The following is a 19,520-nucleotide window of genomic DNA, read 5'->3' as shown; positions in this document are numbered from 1 at the left end:
AGTGGGAGCAGCGGGGGCGGGAGGGGGGGAGAAAGACGTTATACCATAAGTGGTTTTGCTAGATGGATAATCACTATATAAACAGTTTTTGGAAAGTTCCTGGAGAAATAATCTTCTTGTCTGGTTGCTATCTACATCGTAGAGTCTTTATGGTAGGGCTTGTGTTGCATGAGGGAGGCTCCTGATTTTTCCAGAGGCCACTAGGTGCTGCTGCAATCCAAATAATAAAAAATAAATGGGAAAATACAATTTTGGTTTGTTGTTGTTGGGTTGGTTTGTTTGTTTGTTTGTTTGTTGGTGGTGGTGTTTTTTTTTTTAAGTGGGTCACAATTTTCATTATTTTCTAATTTGCTCATGTTGGAATATGCCAGAGTCAACCTGAGTCAACTACAAGCTCTGCACTAAAACAAGTCCAGAGCTCCAGAGCAGCTCAGTATATTGAGGATAGATTGCTGCTAGCATACAGAGCTCGGGAGGAGGTGAGTTACTGTGGCAATACAGGCAATTTACAGAGCTCCTTTTTGCAAGATATCACTTGCTAAGTTATAAGTAAGAATAGCACTTACAGTAGTTAGCAAAGCAGTCATAGCGGACTGGCAGACTTTGTGCCTCAGGGAGTAAAATGATTGCTAGTTGTGCTAAGGAAGAAATGTCTTTCACTGTTACTCAGTTATAATTTTGGATACTCGAAGTCTTGCTGTAGTTATTGCTGATTTCCAGCATCATTTACTTTTCCCCTTTGTTTTTATGAGACGTTTATGTGTCAAAATATATTATGGTCGATCTCAGTCCAAAACCTGTGTGTAAAGCCCTACAAGACTGTTTAATTGAAATTTGATGATCTGTTTGGAATCGAATGTCAGAAATTCTGTATATTCAGGCAAAGGATTATTTTTTTGATAATTAAAAAATTAGAAGCTTCCCCTTTGAAACATTTTTAAGGCTTGCTTAAAAATGAAGAGATTTGGGACAATTTTGGAAACAAACAAAATACAGTATTTTAAAATCACGCGTATTTAAAATGTTACAATTTCATAAACACGTTTTTATGTCCTTATTTTATCATCACACTGAGCTTTGCTTTACCCACCCACTTTGTGCACAGAACATTTTCTATTTTCATTTTCTACAAGCATAGCAATTATACTGAGTTCTTTTCACAGATTTTGCTATAATGAAGAGGAGAAATGGGCTAGGAAGGAATATTTAAAAGGGAAGCTTGGGGCTAGTGAAAAGAAAAGAATAAGATTACACTGTAACATGAGTATACATTATGTTGATATTGCGTAGACCTTTCTGTGGAACATCTGGCCTTAGCCACTGTCTGAAAAGGAGAACCAGAATAGATGGACCTTTTATCAACACTAGTATGAGTGTTCACCTGATGTTTTACGTCTTGTATTTACCAGCCCTTCACTGTAAAAAAGAATTAGTGGAATTCCTATCTGTCATAAATCAAGAATTAAAATGAGATCAGCGGTGAGAGTACGAAGATGCATTAAAGGCTAAAATGTGATGTCACAGGAACAATCTGAGGAAGTTTGTTTATGTGACATTTTTAAAGAGTGCTGATAGACTGTTGGAAGCTCACTGCATGTGAAGCTGGATGTCTCTAGTCTCTTTGTGCGAGGGAACTCACTAGCTGTGAGGTTAATTAATTTTCTGAGAAATATGGTACTGTTTAAGCTTATATTACCTCTTATTTCTTACTTCATGATAGTCCTATAATTATTCTGGAATAGATTTTGTTTAATCATTAGTTATTATGAGGAATCCTTCCAAGAGATGATATTCAATATTTACCATCTTGGTTTTCAATTTTCCTGCAGCATATAGGCACTAGTAATCACTGTTCCTAAAATGTTAAGATTGATGTTTAATTGCAGTAGGATATTTTAGTAAGTCTTACATTTTATTTTTAAACAGATCTATGAGAATGTATTTGTTGAATTTACTTATCCATTGAACTACAGTCTGGTTGAATCTGTATGAGAAAACAAGTGAATGTGTGGCATATACCTAAAAAAGGTAGAGAATCTGTCTAGTATACCAAATACTCTAAGATATGATCATGAAGCTGACTGCATGCAGGCAAATTTTGTATTTGGTGTTTCTTCTTGCTGGATCAGGCCTCCAGCTTTATCTTCAGAACTGACTTAGGCTGTTTTCCTCTTGAAACACATTTTTTATACTGTGTTACATTAAAACTTCCTCTTCTGTTTGGAGGTGAATATCAATGTTGGAAGTTGAAAAATGTATTCCACAATGTTTTAAAATTGCTAGAGCATTTACAGAAAAAACTTGAAGTTCCCAACGTGAAGCAGGAAAATAGTACTTGGGGAAGAACAGAGGCAATCTAATAGTCCAGAAGAGTTTTCAGTGTTTCAGTTTTTATCTATTTTAATAATATTGCGATGATATGTAATAAACTTTAAAAAAATTAAATATGTTAAATTTTAAAATAGTTCTTTTGCAGTGGTCCTTTTTTTTCTTCTGAAACTCCTGTTTCATTTTAGAGACAGGATGAACATTATGTTAAAGAATGAGATTATAAATTAGTTATGCAATTAATACCTCCTCCATTTCCCCTGCAACAAGCAGTGTACATGATATTCAGTACATAAATCATAGATTAATTCAGTTTTGAGGTCCCTTTTGTAGTTCATTTTAATTAGCTTTAGGCTTACTAGTGAATCAAACAAGGCAATCCTGACATATATCTAGTATTTTGCTGCTTGCAGACAGTGTGTATCATTTCTTATTTGAAAATTCACACTTTTATATCAATCATGTATGTATTCAGCAAGTCGAAGGAACGCAAATCCTCCTGATGATTTTGCCAAAAAAAAAAAAAAAAAAAGAGTCCACGTTATGCCTATAAAATTATGTGCAGTGGAAGATTTAACGTATGAATATGACTTCTGTGTTTAGAATACAGGCAGCTGTAATTTCAGCATCTGTCAGAATATAAGAACTAAGACTGGTAGACTCCGAACAAGGTCTGTGAAAATTAATATTTTTTTGCTATAATTTCCTTTTTTCAGAGAGCAGCGGACAACAATTTCCCATTTTCTTCTCATGACAACAGATGCTGTCTACAGAATGTAGGACAGTATTTTGATCTTGTAAGTACCCAGCACTGAGAAAAATCAAGGAAGTTCGTATCTCTCAGTCAGCCAGAGATTAAACACAGTATCTTTTCTCTCACCTGTCAAAATTATAGATGCTAAAAATTGTGAGAAGAGAAAAATGTGAACAGCAAAGAAAAACACACTTTTTATATGTATAGGGATGGGATTCCTCTGGGGCTGGCACAGGTATACAGCGGCACACGTGGTCATTGAGAGTGGCAGAATTCGAGGAACAAACCCCCCATGATTTGGGTGTCTGACAGGCATTTTCTAGTGATCCTGTTTTTTATGTCTTAACATGATCTTGTACCTGGTTATATGTCCTATTAGTCTGCTAAAAATGATTGTCCTTGTGATGAACTTTTGTAGGGATCTCAGCCAGTCATCATTCACAATCCCACATATTTGGTTCAGATTCGTCTTTATCATAAGTTTAACCAAAATCCATAGGACACCCACAATATATCTCCAGAATGTATTACTTTCCAATCCACATCTCTTTATAATATACCTGTTTAAATGTATGTTGCAGAAGCCACAACTCTGAATAGAATTTAAATTGTTTTGGGCTTTTTTGTACTTGCAACAGTCTGATATTTTTCCACTTTTCTTAGATTGTTGATGTCTTTCTAGGCAGCAAAAGAAATAGTGCAGTTCACAAGATAATGAGTAGAGGAGGAGGCAGTGAATTGTGATATTGAAAGTTTGTCTGACTTCGGGCTCTCTTAGACCTAGATTTTTTGGTATTCATTATTCACTGAGTAAACTCCATTTCTGTGCACTTTGTGCAGTGTCTCATAGTTCTAGAGATACGGATCAACCATAATTCCAAATAAATTTCCTGCAAGCTATGGAGTGTGAAAATCAGGCTCCCTCTCTCTGTGTTTGGACACACAAGGGATAGCTTTGAAGATTCAGATTTCATGGTCTGTCTCCGTTTCTTTATTGCAGTCCAAACATAAAATTATTAACCTGTTTCTTTGGGTTACTCTGAAGATTAATTTAGCTGAGTATAGCTAAATAGCCTTGAGTATATGTAGTATGCTACAGGAATGCAAAGTATAAGTGGTTTATTAGTACTAAGAGGTGGAAGGTCAACAGATTTCCCATTATATATGCAACAAGAAATGTTCATACAGGCAAGTCTGGCAATATTATTTTTAACTTGCTGAAGATCAACCGTGAGTTCTTGAAATCACTGTGGTAACAGCTTCGTTAACTTCCCAGTGGGGTAGTGACTGTTACAAGATTCATCTGTGAAACTGTGATCATAAGTCATATGTTTACATGAATATTTCTTTCAAATTTTTTTCTAGGGTATGGGCCGGAGGAAGGTGGAACCAGAGAGACGGCAACAGAACTCACAGAACTTCTTCCTATGGGTTCATGAGTCGGTTCCTAGCAGTGAAGATGGCTTAATCATTTATCAGACATCATTTGTGAAAGATCAAAATACTGAGAGACCATTTTGTGGGCGGTATCCAAAACACCACTCAGAACAATGTTGCACTGACAAACCCGTTCCTGAGAATGAAAAAAACCTGCAGCCAAAGAAGTCATCATAATTATAAAAACACCTTTGTAGCACTGACTTACCATCAGAGCCTTTTCTCGAGATCTGAACTACTTATTACTCAAACGGATGATGAAATAAACATTTGTGTAAAATGAATGTGGTGGTACAGTTGAGAGTTCACTGAAATCAACAATGACATTACTCTGAAGACACACATTACTCTGAAAATTTTAATGAAGAGGAGCATTATAAGGAAAAGCATGATCGTACATATTTTTAGAAATACCTCTATTAGGAGAACAGAGGTAGTGATTGTACTTGTGTTATTTGATACTGGTTGACCCATCTTGACACAAAAGCTCCTTCAACTTCAGGATCAGTGGTATGGCTGTACCTCAGGCAGCTGACAGCATCTGTGTTGACAGAAGTGTATAGTGGAACTGGATCCTACAGGGTTTACCACAACAGGGAGCCAAAACTGCGTGTTCAGGTAAGAGAAATTTTTCTGAAAGATTTCATGGCTATGAAGGCAGGTTACTAGCCATTAGAGAAGCTTGACAAAAAAGAAGCTGCGCATTAGATTGCTGTGCAAAATAACTAATGTTTAGTTGTAACACAGCAGTTATAGAATTAAAGAAAGAAAGGTTGTTGTAAACAATGTTTACATGCCTGTGTGTGCACCCACAAAATGTGAGTGTACAGAGGTATGCGTCATTGATAGCAGCAAGGGGAAAAGCAGCTCAAGCTGAAAGTGGAAGGCTGCATGAAGGTTTGAGTTTCAGGGGACTGAATCTCAAAAGAACTGATGATTTTATAGTTATGTGTCCCTAAGGAAGTGAGTTCAAAACCAGTCCTCCAAGCACTCTGCTCCCAGAATACTTACTGGCTTTAGGATATGGAAGGCATTAGAATCAGAATTCCAAATAATGTGTTTTCCTCTTCTGGATTGTTTCCATTAATATCAATAAAATAATAAACCGAACTGTGTGTCTTAAAATATGCTAGAAATAAGATTGTTGCCATGCAAAATGATGTTAACTAAAAAAGATTTAAGCATAAGTTTATGGGATAATTATTTCCTTTGTTTACAAGATAAATGGAAAAATAAATGCTTAACCCTTAGAATTCCCTGCATTGTAAGAAATGCCTTGAAAATGAGCTGTGTAAAGAAATTATTTCTGCCTTTCAGTGAACAGAATTTTTTTTTTTTTATCAGCATGCAATGGCTGGCCTTTCTGTGTGCCATCAAAATAGATTGTATTAGTCTATTTCCCCAAATCTGTAGCAATTTTATTAGCACACGCTGAAATAATAAACTTTTTTTTTATGAAGTTCCCCCTACTAAAGTTCTTGGGGAGCTGCACGATACATAGAAATACAAAACATTAATGAACAATACAAAAACAGATAAAAAGCCAAGTAACATAATGTTATTAAAAAGAATTATTTTTTCTCAAAGTAAAGACAGCCTGCATGACAACTCTAGAGTCAGAATTTCCAGAGCTTTAGCCAACTATTTCATCTCCAAACTGATTCCAAACTAAAGTGTGTGCCAATCACATGGTAAATTAAGTACCCCATGCTGTTTGGCATACTCAAGAGGGCAATCTTGGACCTCCATCAGAAGGAAGAAACACATTCTTGCTACGTTAGTAATGTTTATCTGTGGTTTAGCATTACAACTGGATATGATGAAATAAATTACTGTAGTTTGTTATGCCTTAAAACACCAATAGAAAGATTCCAGATTTCTTCCCCCCCTCCCCTTCTTTTTTCTTCACATTTTGACTCAAACATGGATTTTTTTTTTCAAAAGTAACTGCAGATTAATACATGTTCTCAACCATATTATGATAAAGATTCCAGAAGAGAAACTGGAGAGATCATGAAACCTCTATACACACTGAAATACACTGTGCTGGGTTGAACAAAACAGGTGATTCCCACGTCTCTCATTGTCTGGCTGTGTTTCTTGGATAATTAACATGAGATACAATACACTGAATTTCAAAATGAATGATAAACACCCCAGACAAGTTCCAGAAAGTCATAGCCTTGCATACTTTGGATTGAAACCATCAGTTTTGTTTAAACTTGTGATAATAATGTCTCTAAGAAGAAGGCCCTATTGAGTCAAAAATTTTTTACAATATGGGGGTTTTTGCTTCTGGGAGGATGGGAGAGAGGGGAGGAGGGCTGGTAACTCCCAAAAAGGTTTCCTAGTCAGTGCAGGAAAGTGCTCCCAGCTGGTAGTTAATGAGGATCAGATGGGTTTAGGTAGGCTCAGCAGAATGAGCATACTGTGGGTTAACTTAGCCAAATAGTATTGTGGACAAGTAGAGGTTATGCTCTAGGTGGTGCTGGTAAAGATGGGCTTTGTTGTACCTTGTTTTATTTAAAAGAGAAAAAAAAATCACAAACCCAAAACCCAATAAAAAACAAGCTGAGTTTGTTGCAAAATTTCCTTAAACGGTATTATCGACAATTTGAACACAGCCAGAACCTCTTTACAGAAATACAGGCTTCGTACTATAATCCTTTTGAATAAGCAGGTATCATTGCCCTCTGTTTTTTCTCCTGAGCCTACATCCATTTAGGGACTGTCTATACAGCTTTCTTAAGAAGTCTCTAGATATTAATTTAAAAGTGTTTTCAGTATGTTAGCTAAATTCACAGAACTTGGGCAAAATTGATTAAAAAATTTAAACCAAGGGGAGAGCCAGATTGCTCCAAGTTCCTTTGGTTTGATGAGTTGCTACTTATCTGCTGAAGCCTGCAACAGGCTAAGGTTGGTGATGAATATGGCTGAGCTGAAGAATAGGAACTTTGTCACTTAATTTTCCATGCCCTAGTTGAAGACACCTTGCTTCTCAGGTTGTATCTGTTCAGCTGCATTGGAATACAGTCTTATGGTTGTGACTGCATGGTTATGTCCACTTTTTTAAAGTGTGTTCTTTTTTTTTTTTTTTTCTTTTTTCTGCCCTGGTTGCTGATAACTAGATCTGAGAAAATGGTCTCACTCAAAGCTGCTGTTGCTTGGACCTCCTGGTAGGTAAGATGTCAGCTTTTACAGCTGTTTCATTTATGAAATGTTGTGACCTATGAAATGCTTTTAATAGTAATTTTGACCCTGATAGACAAACTATTGATGTTGTATGATAGCAGATTGGTTCTGGTACAATAGGAGGCAAGATTTAAATTTGGCCTTTTGTTCACTTGGTGTCTAAAGAAGCTTAAAGAGATGCTTAAAGCCCAAACTGCTGTGCCTGTGTGGAGGAAGGAGGAGTGCTGCTGCTCGTGGAGCTAGTAATTCAATGGGGATGCAGCAGCTTGACTTCCAAGTCATCTGCTGCTAATCTAATCACTCTGTGTTCGTAATTGAATCACTCCCTGTAGCTGAAATGTTGTTTCTTAGCGTGTACTCTCAAGGTTAGGCTGAGTGAAGTAACTTGATATAAATGTTGCACTGAAGATGAGCCCGTTTCCTTCCCTGGGCTACACAGTAGCAATACTGGTGGAGATCTGTCTAAACTGAAAACTGGTGCTGATTTATTTACAGTGGTATAGTTCAAGTGTGGATAACATTAAGCTTCTATAAATGTTCTTATACTGGTTTAACTTTTCCCTAGACGAGTGAAATATTGGTAAAACTGTGATGGTGCTAATGTTGAACTGAAAGTATAGGCCTGTATCTAATAGAAAAGTTATTAGGCATCTCTATCTTGAAATCACAGTCTGCAAACTTTTTTTTTTTTGTTATTATTCCTTAACCTCCCCTTGCTGCTGCTGCGTTATCTAATGAGCAGTAGATGGCAAGTACAGAGACTCATTCCACTCTGGAGTGGGAAAGGACGATATAGAGCTGCCTCATCCCAAATTTCTTGTTTTATGCCTGCCTCCCCAACAAAGTAATAAAATAATGAGCTGTTAAAACATTACATCTGGAATATCTAGTTAAAGGGAAATCTATTCAACAGGGAAGTAATCTTAACTGGCCTTAATATGGATGTATGGCAATAGTGGGTGTGAGTGAACCATTAAAGCATCCAGTTTACCATTCAGGCAGGCAGCTGTGTAGCATTTATGAAGAGCACATTATCAGCTTGTTCTTTTGTCTGATCACAGTTTGTTATACTTCAGTATATTCACCTGAAAGTGAAATATCTCAAATTATTGTTTCTTAAGTGTGGTGCACAGAAAGAAATGTAGTTTGAAAGAGGTAAGTTTCAGCCCAGTAGAATCAAAGAAGTGCTGCTGAGAGGGGACCTCTGGGACATGTCTAGTCCAGCTTCCCACTTAGGCCAGACCCTTGTCAGCACAGGATTGGCTCAGCTGTGGCTTTGTTGATTTGAGTTTAGAAAGCCTCCAAAGAGGGAGCTTGCACAACCCCTCCAGGTGACCTGTTCCAGCACTACAGTGCAGTGCTAGAGAACAGTATTTTCCTAATATCCATCCCGACCCTCTCGGTCTGCTCTCTGTGACCGCTGCGTCTTAGTGCACCATCGGGCACTATCAAAAAGTTTGGCTTTGTAACTATTGGTTACAATTTGTAACTATTTGTTTGTAACTAGTTTTTGTTACAATCTTTGTAACTATTTTGTAGTTTGTAACTATTTTGTTTGTAACCATTCGTAACTATTTGTTAGTTTGTAACTTTTGTTACAAACTTTTGTTTGTAACTTTTTGTTTGTAACTTTGTAACTATTCCTCAAGCAGTCACAGGCTGGTCTTAGCCTCATCTCCACCAGACCAAACCAACGCATTTTCCTTGCCTTTTCCTCACAAGTCATGTGCCTCTGACCATCCTACTTTTTGATGGATCCTGTCCTATTTCTCTAGCAAAGTTGGTCACAATATTCCAGGTTCGGTCTACAATACTGAGGGATTAATAACATCTCTCAGCCTGCTCATGGGACACAATTCTCAAAACCTTACTCTCTCCTGAAGCCAATGGGTTGAAATCATCTGTTTGGACAGTTTTTTTAAAACAGGTTTTTTTTTTTTTTAAAAAAAAAAAAAAGCTAAGTAAGCTTGCACTTTCTCCTTCTTTCTGAGGTTATCCAGCTAATTCTGTAGGCAGCAAAAGTGGAAACTTCGTAGAATTTACAGACACTCTATATATCTGAACTCCTGTTAATCTAGTGGCAGATGCTAGAGACACCCATGTCTCAGAAGTCTTCCATGTGTGCTTAAAATGCTGTTTCTGGATGAGCCTAAAGTGCCTTAATCTGGACAGCACCAAGCTCAAGCCTGTATTGGGAAAAAGATCCACAAATTTGTTATTCTCATGTCATTACCATGCTTTAAATTGGGAGAATGCTCAAATGCATCAAGCTCTTCAGAAGGAACACGGAGAGCAGCTATTATCATGTCTGTGTTCAAGAGCTTAATTATTACAACACCCATTTGAAATAGGTTCTATTCTTTCCTCTGTTTTTGCATTGTTTCAGGAAGAGGGTTATGGCTTATTACACAATGGTGCAAGTTTTCTTTACTTTCCTTTTCCTGAAGCTGTCTCCTGTGCATGGAATATTTAGATGTTCATTAAATCAGGAAGAGAAAGTTCACATGTATGCATGAGTGAGCATGATGATCTAGCCCAGGGGTTAGGACACCCGCCAGAGAGAGCGGGTTGCCTGGGTTGGGGATCTTGTATGGCTTTTAAATTTGAAGTGAACGTTAATTGAAGCAAGGACTGGAACTCAGGTCTGTCTGCTCACAGATGAGTGCCCACACCACTGAACTAGAGAAAACCCTGTGCTTTCTTTCAAACTTTATGTTTAACTGTTTCATACAAAACATAGCCGCTCTGGCAGAAGGGGTATAGAGTGGTTGCTTCTCCAGACTACCTGAACCAGTTCAGAAAATCAGAAGAATCTTAGGAATACCTTTTTTTTTTCTCTCCTTGCTGTAGGATGTCTAGAAATAGTGATACGATGATCCTAAAGCGCTACCCTAATAGCAATGAATTAATCCTTACAGTAGCCCCAGAAAGTATTTAAATTGTAGTACTCCTTTTGCAGATGACTTAATTGTGGCATGCTGTACTGAGGGTGATTGCTCAGTCAGCAGCAAAGCCATGACTGTGAGATGGTGGAGTCCTGACTCCTCGACTTTTGCTGTATCCAGCACTTCTTTCCCTGTGTGTAGATTTGCTATAGAGTATTTAGACCTTCCTTAGAGACCTAGTTGCCTGCCAGTGTATTATTTTAAGAAACTAATGGCTGTGTATATATTTTTATGATCCCTTTCAATATTCTGTGGAATGAGAGACAAATTTTTGAACTCAAACATGTTCTTTCTGAAACGGAAAGGGTTTTTTTAAATTTAAAATGAACATCCCTTCTCCCTCTCTCATTCCCCCTACCCCCAAAAATAAAGTTTAGATTTTCCATTGTATTCTAATACCTACAAATGGCAGTGCCTACTATGCAAACAGACCAATGGAAGTATCAAGTACTGTGCTCAGATGTAAATTCTTGTGGGATCAGGCTCTGTAATACTAACCAGACATTCATGCCTGAAATGGCATTTTAGGCATGCATTAATGACCCTAAGCGACAGACCTTCTCATCTTATTGCTTAATTAATCAATGGCCCAGTGGCACATTGGCAGTGCTCTTTTTCAAGCTGTGCCTCCCCTCAGATGGTAATCATGTGGTATATGGCTGTATCTACTTATGGGAAAGTCAAACTCCAATAAATAAAGTTTAATTTCCTGATTCCCCTGGGATATAGCGATTCTTTTTAACAATGCTTCTTCAGTTGAGTTGAAATTAAAAAACAGCATGATCAACATATTGCGTAATATTTCATGGATAGAGTTAAGTACCAGGTTAAAAAAGAGAACTGACAGGGGGGAAGACTGTTGGTAGAGAAGCAGAATATTTTCCACCAAAAATACCTAATCCTATTTTTGTTACTGGTGTTAAACTCTACATTGTCAGCCTTTAAGCATTACTGTGAAGGTTTTCTGTGCATGTGTGGTGTTAATTTTAATTCTAAATTAAGCTTGCTATCATTTGGAATAGAATTAACATTTGATCTTAAAAATATTTTGTAACATGCAATACAGCTAGGTACCATAGGAGGGCAGATGTGTGGAATGGCTTTATTTTGACACATAAGTGTTACCTTAGTGTAAGATCTACTGTAGTGAGTTCAATTGTCGGTTTTATACTGGTATCAGTGAGCTCTCAATCATGTCAGAGAAATGCAGCAACTTGATTCAAACACAAATGGAAATATGTAAGTCTCATGGTTTTTATGGCTTTAAATATCTTTTTCCAGTTGTTCTTTGTTGATGCTTACAAAAGTCAAAGATTTTTCAATCCACAGTTACTTTGTTTTGCCTTTGACAGCCTGTGATCTGACTACAGTTACTTATTTAATCAGTGACAATATCCAGCAAATTAACAAAATTAGTTCTTTAGTTTACTACTTAGATTTAATTCAACTTTTCATTTTTCTAGCGTCAAAATTTCAATATATGCTAATTTATGCTGCAGTTTTCTTCAAGTTAAATTCAGGCTTAAATATAAAGAGCTTAGCCTCTGGGTTAAATAATTCCTTATGAAATTTGAAATTCCATTCAATCCGTATTTGCCTTTTCAAGTGAGTGGAAAAATGAATGAAACTTGTTTTGTTAGAGGAAGAAATGTACGTGTGCACTTTCATGGCTCAGATGATCCCTTCTTGCAGAGTAATTGGGAGGGACCCTGCTCCAGTGATGGGTTCCTACGTGCTGAGCTTGTGCCGAGGTCCACACCGACAGACTGTTAGATTCAGAAACACCATCTCGGAAAATAGTTGTGATCTCCCCAGTCTGTCCGTTCATTGTTCTGTTGTTCCTGACCCCTATATCACAAAAGGGACATCCCTGCTGAGTTGTTAAGCAGAGACTGTCCTGCAACCGGGGAGCCCTGCTTTGCTGTAATGACTGTAGAACGAAGGCTTTCAGTGGGCAATACTATTTCTTCTGAAAGTGGAGAAAGATTTCCAGCATCTCGAGCTGAAAGAGTAGTTTCATCTATCTCGCATAACGAAGTCCCTGAAGTAGAAGAGGGCTTGTTAAGCAGTGAAGACATTAAGAGGCACAATTTCTAAGACAAATCCAGTCCTTCAGATGCAGGAGTGACTGTGTGGCAGCCTGACCCTTTCTCGCTGTTCAGCTGACCTCACTTCTTCCCTCTGAGACTGGCCGAGTCTCTCTCCAAATACACAGTAGCACCTGCAGAAGGGATTCAAGCAGATTTCTTGGAGCACGAACCAGCTCTAAACTGCTGTGGAAGCAAATATTCTTTGGTAATGGGAGGATGATGTGGGAGAGTGGTATTCTGTTGTCCCCAGTGCCAACAGCCCACAGAAGGCAAACCCTACTGTGCTCTAAAAATAAGTTGTCACAGGGTCTGTTAGCAGATGGGTCAGCCCTTGCTTGCAGAAGTGGACGCTTTTGTTCCATATCCTTCTTCTACAACACAGCTTTGGACTATCAAGTTGTCCCAAAACATAGTTTGGGGGCTATACCTTAAGGAGGCGGATCCTCCTTGCCTCCATTCTCTCCCTTATTCTCTGATTGCTCTTATATTTAAACTATCTAGATTCTGATCTTACTGCCAAAGTAGCTATCAGAAGCCAATATGGCAGCTGTCATACAGGCAAAGATCCTGCTGAGATCTGTAAGAATAATTCGTGTCAGAACGCAGACCATCTGATAATTTTATTGTTCTTGATGTGCAGGTGTCTCGGATAAATTCAGAATAATCTCAGCCCGCTGCCCACTGTATGGTCTATGTGCTGGTATCTAAGAGGGGAATATAATCTGTCACAGGTGTTGATGTCCTTAGTACACTCACATTGAAAGACTGTCTTCACATTTTCTTTGCACTCTAATAACGAGTATCTATGGCTTTCTTTGTATGATAAAAAACTCTCTCCCATTTTCCTGAGCGGCATGACTTAGGCTAACATGCCAACATTACTCTTTTACAAAAGATGCAAAAACTTTTATAGCCAGCTATGTTTTGCTATTTCTTCCCTGCTTCTCCCCACTCCCCTTTAACTCCCCCAGTAGGATTTTTGCAATACATTTCTAGAAATATTATGTGCACTCTGACACAAGACAGTATCTTTAGCAGTAATAATAAATTAGACGCAGTGGGAATTTAAGCTTGTTCTTTTGTCCAAGGTGATACAATGGAAGTCATTCATAATGAAGAAAAAAGTAATTGTTATGCAGCATTTTCGTATTAAACATGCCTCCCCAAATTGTCCAGAGTATAAAAGAGAATTTTTTTAGAGCTTTGTTACAACCATGGTTGAGCAAAATGCATGTGAATGTCCTCTTATTTCCATAAATAGGATTTCTTAAAATACAAACCATTCATATTGTGTTAAGCTCCCTCAAGCCTTACTACCTCGCAAGACATACCAGAGTTTTATCATTAATCAAAACAAAGCCAAAATCAATAAACTTGCATAATCGGGAGTGTCTGATTCCAGTATGCAAATACACTACATATTGATGAAACGTTTCTGAATCTAAAATAGTTTTGCTCTTTTTTTTCCTCTCAGAAGTCCCTGAGTCTTTTAATTTTAATATTTTATGCATTGCAATGCAAACAGTATAGGAATGAGTTTGTGTATCGGAGATAACAAGTTAAAAGATAAATGTTGGATGAATCTCCTTGTAGTTTTTATTTACTTTGTTGGCTTTAAAGGCAGTTTATGCTTCTGAAAGGCTGGTAATTACTTGACCTTTAAAGGCCCAATCCTGCAAAAGCAGTTGCTCTGCCTTGCACTTTCCAGCCGGTACCAGCGCACGGGCAGCCGAGTCCCCGGGCCCTGTGCCAGGGCCATTTGTTAATTAGTGAAAACCAGTTGTTCCCTATGTGTAGGGCGATCGACGTGTTACATTACAGGGGGACAGAAACGATGTTCAGTCAGGACAAGTTTGTGTCCTTGGCGTGTGGCTAAGGTAGCAATCAGTACCTGCCGCTCCATGGAGCGAGGGCACTGTTCCGGGGGTACGAGCTCTGCTTCTAACACCAGTCAAAGCTCAGCTCTTCTCACACGCTAGCGGATCATGCAAATCATTACTGAGACATATTTAGTGCTGCCCTCTGTAGTTTTAAATTCCTTATCAAACATACAAACATAGGTTACCGACTGAAGATGCATCCAAAAATAAACATCTTGACAAGCTACTCAATGAGTTCATAGGGTTCAGGGGCGTTGCACCACTACAGTTAAGAAACTCCAGTGCATGGCTCAAATTAATACTGCAAATTCCTTTAATCTGAACCACGAATTTCTAACAAGTGAGCTGCGATGGGGTAAATCTTATCAACAACTACTGCTTATCTCGTTCTGAAGCTGTGCATGTCCATAGCAAGTACAAAACATAGACCAAGAAACAGGCACATCAACAACCAAAGGATTAAAATAAAACAAAATTCTATGAAGGCCAAAGTTTAAAGGAAAAGAAGGATGAAAAAGATCAGTGGTTAGAAAAGCCAGACTGCAATTAAGTTGAAAAAGTTCCTTGTTTGCTAGTCAAATAATAAGCTGTGTCAGAGCTGTAGAATTGGCTATTCTAGCGTAATTGCATCTCTTGTGTATCTGTGGGATTCTGCTAACCGCAGGCACGATCCCCTCGCGAGAGTCATCCCCTCTGAGCTAATTTATTAGCAATGTGAAAAGTTTAAAGGTGTGATGTTTATTTTATATCATAATAAAATAAATGTGGCAGCGATCATAGATTAGGAAGCAGAGTTTCAAACTGTGAGAGTCTCTTAGGCTTATTAATTTGCTGTCGATGGGTTTCACAATGGGTATGTCTATTTGCCAAGTCACGATTATTTTCATTTGCTCAATGCTTGTTTTCACAACCATGGAGTGTAAGAAAAAACAAAGAAAAAAAGAAGAAACAATTCCTATGCCTTTGGTGGGAGTGGGTGCTCACCTGAAGCAAAATGGTAGATCTTAGATGTAGCTGTGCTCCTTATTTATGAAAACAGCCCCACCGAAGTCAACAGGATCATATGTATATAGATGTGTTCATACTTACAGATAGATACATAAGGTGAGGGGTGCAGTGAGCTCCTCAAAGTCAGTTACTTCTTGACTTTCATTTGCTACAAGGCTGGGTTATGGGAAACTTTGTAGTTACTTGTTTTTAATTGATTCTTCAGTGATCTGATCTGAAACTTTTCTTTTAAAAATAGGATAGAGTTTCAATTTTCATGGCAAATGCCTGCACTGAGGAGTGTATTTGGCAAAGTTACCGCAGCCATGGCTTGATGATCAAGAAGAACTGACATTTCAAGCCAGAACATCTCTTGATGTTCTTCTTCACTTAAATTGCTTTACTGCTGCTGCATAGTGCTTGGTATGTGTTTGCCTACCTCTCTGTGCCTTAACCACACTGCTTTTCAGAGGATGGTGGTCTCTGGCAGCAGTGTGCTCTGCCAGGATAACTGTGTGTGCTAGCAATGCTCCCGAGAGTATGGCCAGATATTCCTCAGCATCTCCCTCACTGCTCAATTTCCTGAACCAGCAAAAGGAGTAAGAACTGTTTGTCTTTGAACCTTTGCTTATACAGTCTGAGGTAGAACTTAACCTTTAACCTTTTCCTTCCTGATTTTGGTAATTGTAGTGCATTGCTGCTGGACTGTACAAGCTTACAGTGGCTGTGTCTGCTTTGTCCACTGTCACTTACTACATTGCACACATGAGATATAATGTTGAGACTTCTATGTATGCTTGTTGTTTATTTTAACTGTAATTTGTCATTTCAGTAGGGCTAAGGCTAATGAGTAATTGTTATGATCTGAGGTACCTTGCACACAAGTTCTATATTACATCTTTTTGTATTCAGTTATTTTCAAAACAGAAAAAGAAAAATCCGTCAGCCAAACCAGGAGAAGTGAACTGCAAAGTCTATCTTTTTTTGGCAAGGATAGTAGAGGAAAATACAACTGAGGCCATTTCCTTATTGCTTGTGGAAGGTATCCAAATAAATAAGAAACTAGACAGAATGCGAGTAGTGATGCGAGTGATTAATATTTTCAAAGCTCTTGGGTTTCTCTCACTCGAACTTTCTGCAAAAAGGTGGATATTAATATTAATCACAAGCAAGGACCTTCAGTCTCCAGAACTGTCAGCCTGGCACCTCTTCTCATTGTTGCATTTAAAAAGGGGGGAGTAAAAAAAATTACCTGGTCATCTTGCAGGAACATTGCAGAGGGTAACAAGGTGTGGGGTAAAGGAAAGCATGATCTTCTCATCCAGGTCGGAGAGCTGTAAGTTTTAACATCAGTGTGTACTGCAACTCAAAGGAATGGTCCTCATTGGATTTATGAGTCTCTAGCTACATGGACTACCACTTACATTTAGACTCATACCACATTTTGTGTTTCGAAAATATTTTTCACATGAGAGTTCTGAAGTGTATCGAAGAGAATAAATGGACCTTTCTCCCCACCCTGGAGAGGTATAATTGACTCCTTGGCAAAGATAGCATTGGAACCAAAGAACCCCCCTCGTCTTTATCTCCTTACCCTGCTCTAAACGTTTTCATGACCTTTTTTGGAAAAGTTTTGCAAAAGTAATATCAAACAGAAGACTTTTTTCCCATGTCCTCCTCTGTTTTGTTGCACAGTGTGGTCTGTTTTAAATAAGCTCTACAGTGCAGTCATTTAAGGAAATGAAGATATTTCATAGCACGCTTAACATTTGCATTTGAATATAGGCCACCCTGCTGTTTGATTAAACTGGAGTTTAAGAAAACTATAAGAATCGAGGTTCATGTGCAGTGCAGTACTTCACACTCAGATTGCAAAGGTTGTTGAAGGAAAAAAAAATGATAATATCCTTGGAAGTACATGACTAATGAGAATATATATAGCACTTCGGAGACAGCTCAAATATATAATTATTGTGAGGATTTCACAGACACATAAATATAATGATCTTCAGCTAAGTAAATTGCTACCTACCAATGAAATAAATATGGTCCCTTCAGAATTTGAAATAATTCAGTACTGTAGGTGGTGGGAAATGATTCACCTTCGCTGTTATCTCTAAAACAGTAATATAGAAATATATCTGCCAGTACCGTTACATTCACATTGTTCTTCATATCCTGTGGAGTTTGTCAGAAGATCTGTGGTCCCTGCTGATTTCCACCCCCTTATTTTGATAAGGCTCTGCACAGCATGGCTCAACAATGGGTTGGAGCAGCTAATATTGTTTACCACAGTAGGCATCTCAGCCATAATATTTTTCCAAGAAACACTGATGTGTTTAAAGGTCAGGTTGATACTGATTTGACTGCTAAACATGAATTCATTTTTCTAGGAGTAGAAGGGTGTACATGCCTTGGGATAAAGGTTAAACTGTTGTTTATGCACTCGATAGGTGGAAAACACAAGGCTTTAATACACAAGTCATAATAGCCGATTCTGGTCAGTCAGGGAAATGTGGTGCTTTACATTTAAATGGAAGCTTTGAATCTACAGGCATTTTCTGACTATCACTACAGAGGAAAACACACTGAAAACTTCGATGCTTGCCTGGATGATCCAGAGTTTGCAACCAGTTCAACTTTTTTCTGGGCACAGTAGTCCAGAACTCATCCAGGTCTCTCATGAGCACTGGTAAAATTGAATTTTGCTGCCTCTAATGAGATGCTAGAAACTGGCCCCTCCTGCTACGATAAGGGGAATGAAAGGAAGGAAGGAGGGAGTGAGTGATGGACAGCCCTACAAGTTTGGATTTGCTGTTCGTGCCTTCTTCGGTGGAGTGCGAGTGATGTGGTGGCCTCTGTTTTTACCAAAAGGAAGGTCCTCCTCTCCTCTTGTAGCTCCCACCTCTCCTGTTCAGGTGCCTCTTTCCATGGCAATGAAGTCGTGGTCAGTAAGGCTGGCTTAGCCATGGACACTTCTAGCAGGTGGCTGCATTAGACACCTGGGTTTAAAGGAAGATGTGACGTGTTCAGATAACTTCAGCTGGGCTGGCTGGGCTCCCCAGCAAGGCAAAACTTAGCCAGAACATGCTCAGTTCCTAATCTCTTAGAGGTGGCACATCGGATGGAAGCATGAGTACTCCGTGCTGAGCTGTGCTCTGTCTGCAGTTCCCTCTGTGCTCCATCTGTGGTGTTCTCCAGGCCAGGTGAAGAAGGTAGCACATCCCAAAGCTGAGAAGGAACCTCTACAACGTGAGTACAAATAGGGAGCAAGGACACGCTTGTCCATCTCATCATTCTTTCCTGGCTTCCATTTTCTAGCTACTTATTCTTATTTAAGTGTCATTTTCTCCAGCCTCTAAGAAGTTATGCTGCTCTCAGAGAGATTTTAACCAAACTCCATGCTTGGTTTTGTGGGAAGTGATTTTTGCTTCCATCAAAGGGTGTTCTTTGCACACAGTCTCCTTTCTTTCTTGTGCTGTGTCCACTTCAGTCACTCCTTCCTTTACCATTCCTCTCCTTTTATCTTCTTCCAGCCTCTCGAGGTCTGAGTCACCTCATTTGTCCATCCTGCTTATACCTTTCCTTCCAGCTTTCTTCTTTCTTTCTGTAATGAGAAAACTTTAATGTCAGGTTAGAAAGAGGAGACTGTAGCCATGTGGGAGGCTAACATAGTTTTCAAAGAAATAACCAGTGCTCTCTGATTACATAAGATATTTGCTTAACCACACCTTTTGGTATTTTGGGATAGGGCTTTTGGGGCTGTTTGGGTGTGTAGAGGGGACTGTGTCACAGGTGGTCATCTGGTGCTGTTCTCAGTATGGTATTTGATTTCTGTCTTCACTGGGGCAATGGTATGTCTCTGCAGTAGACCCACACCAGCTCTAAAGATGTGTTTTAAGAACTC

The 19,520-nt window shown here is 38.6% G+C and overlaps 1 protein-coding gene across 1 annotated transcript; it reads left to right on the top strand.

Annotated features, from left to right (window-relative positions):
• Positions 1-347: 347 nt before the first annotated feature.
• TEX36 (testis expressed 36) lies at positions 348-4,696 on the top strand (the record flags this gene model as incomplete). Its single annotated transcript, XM_009696348.1, has 3 exons — positions 348-479; positions 3,045-3,125; positions 4,448-4,696. Coding segments are annotated over 3 exons (462 nt in total), but the record flags the coding sequence as incomplete, so codon positions are not given.
• Between the last annotated feature and the right edge of the window lie 14,824 nt (positions 4,697-19,520).

Source organism: Cariama cristata, unplaced genomic scaffold (genome assembly GCF_000690535.1).
Source record: "Cariama cristata isolate BGI_N322 unplaced genomic scaffold, ASM69053v1 scaffold1543, whole genome shotgun sequence".
Taxonomy (NCBI): domain Eukaryota; kingdom Metazoa; phylum Chordata; class Aves; order Cariamiformes; family Cariamidae; genus Cariama; species Cariama cristata.
Note: the sequence above shows the minus strand (reverse complement) of the source record. Positions and strands in the feature narration are given on the sequence as shown.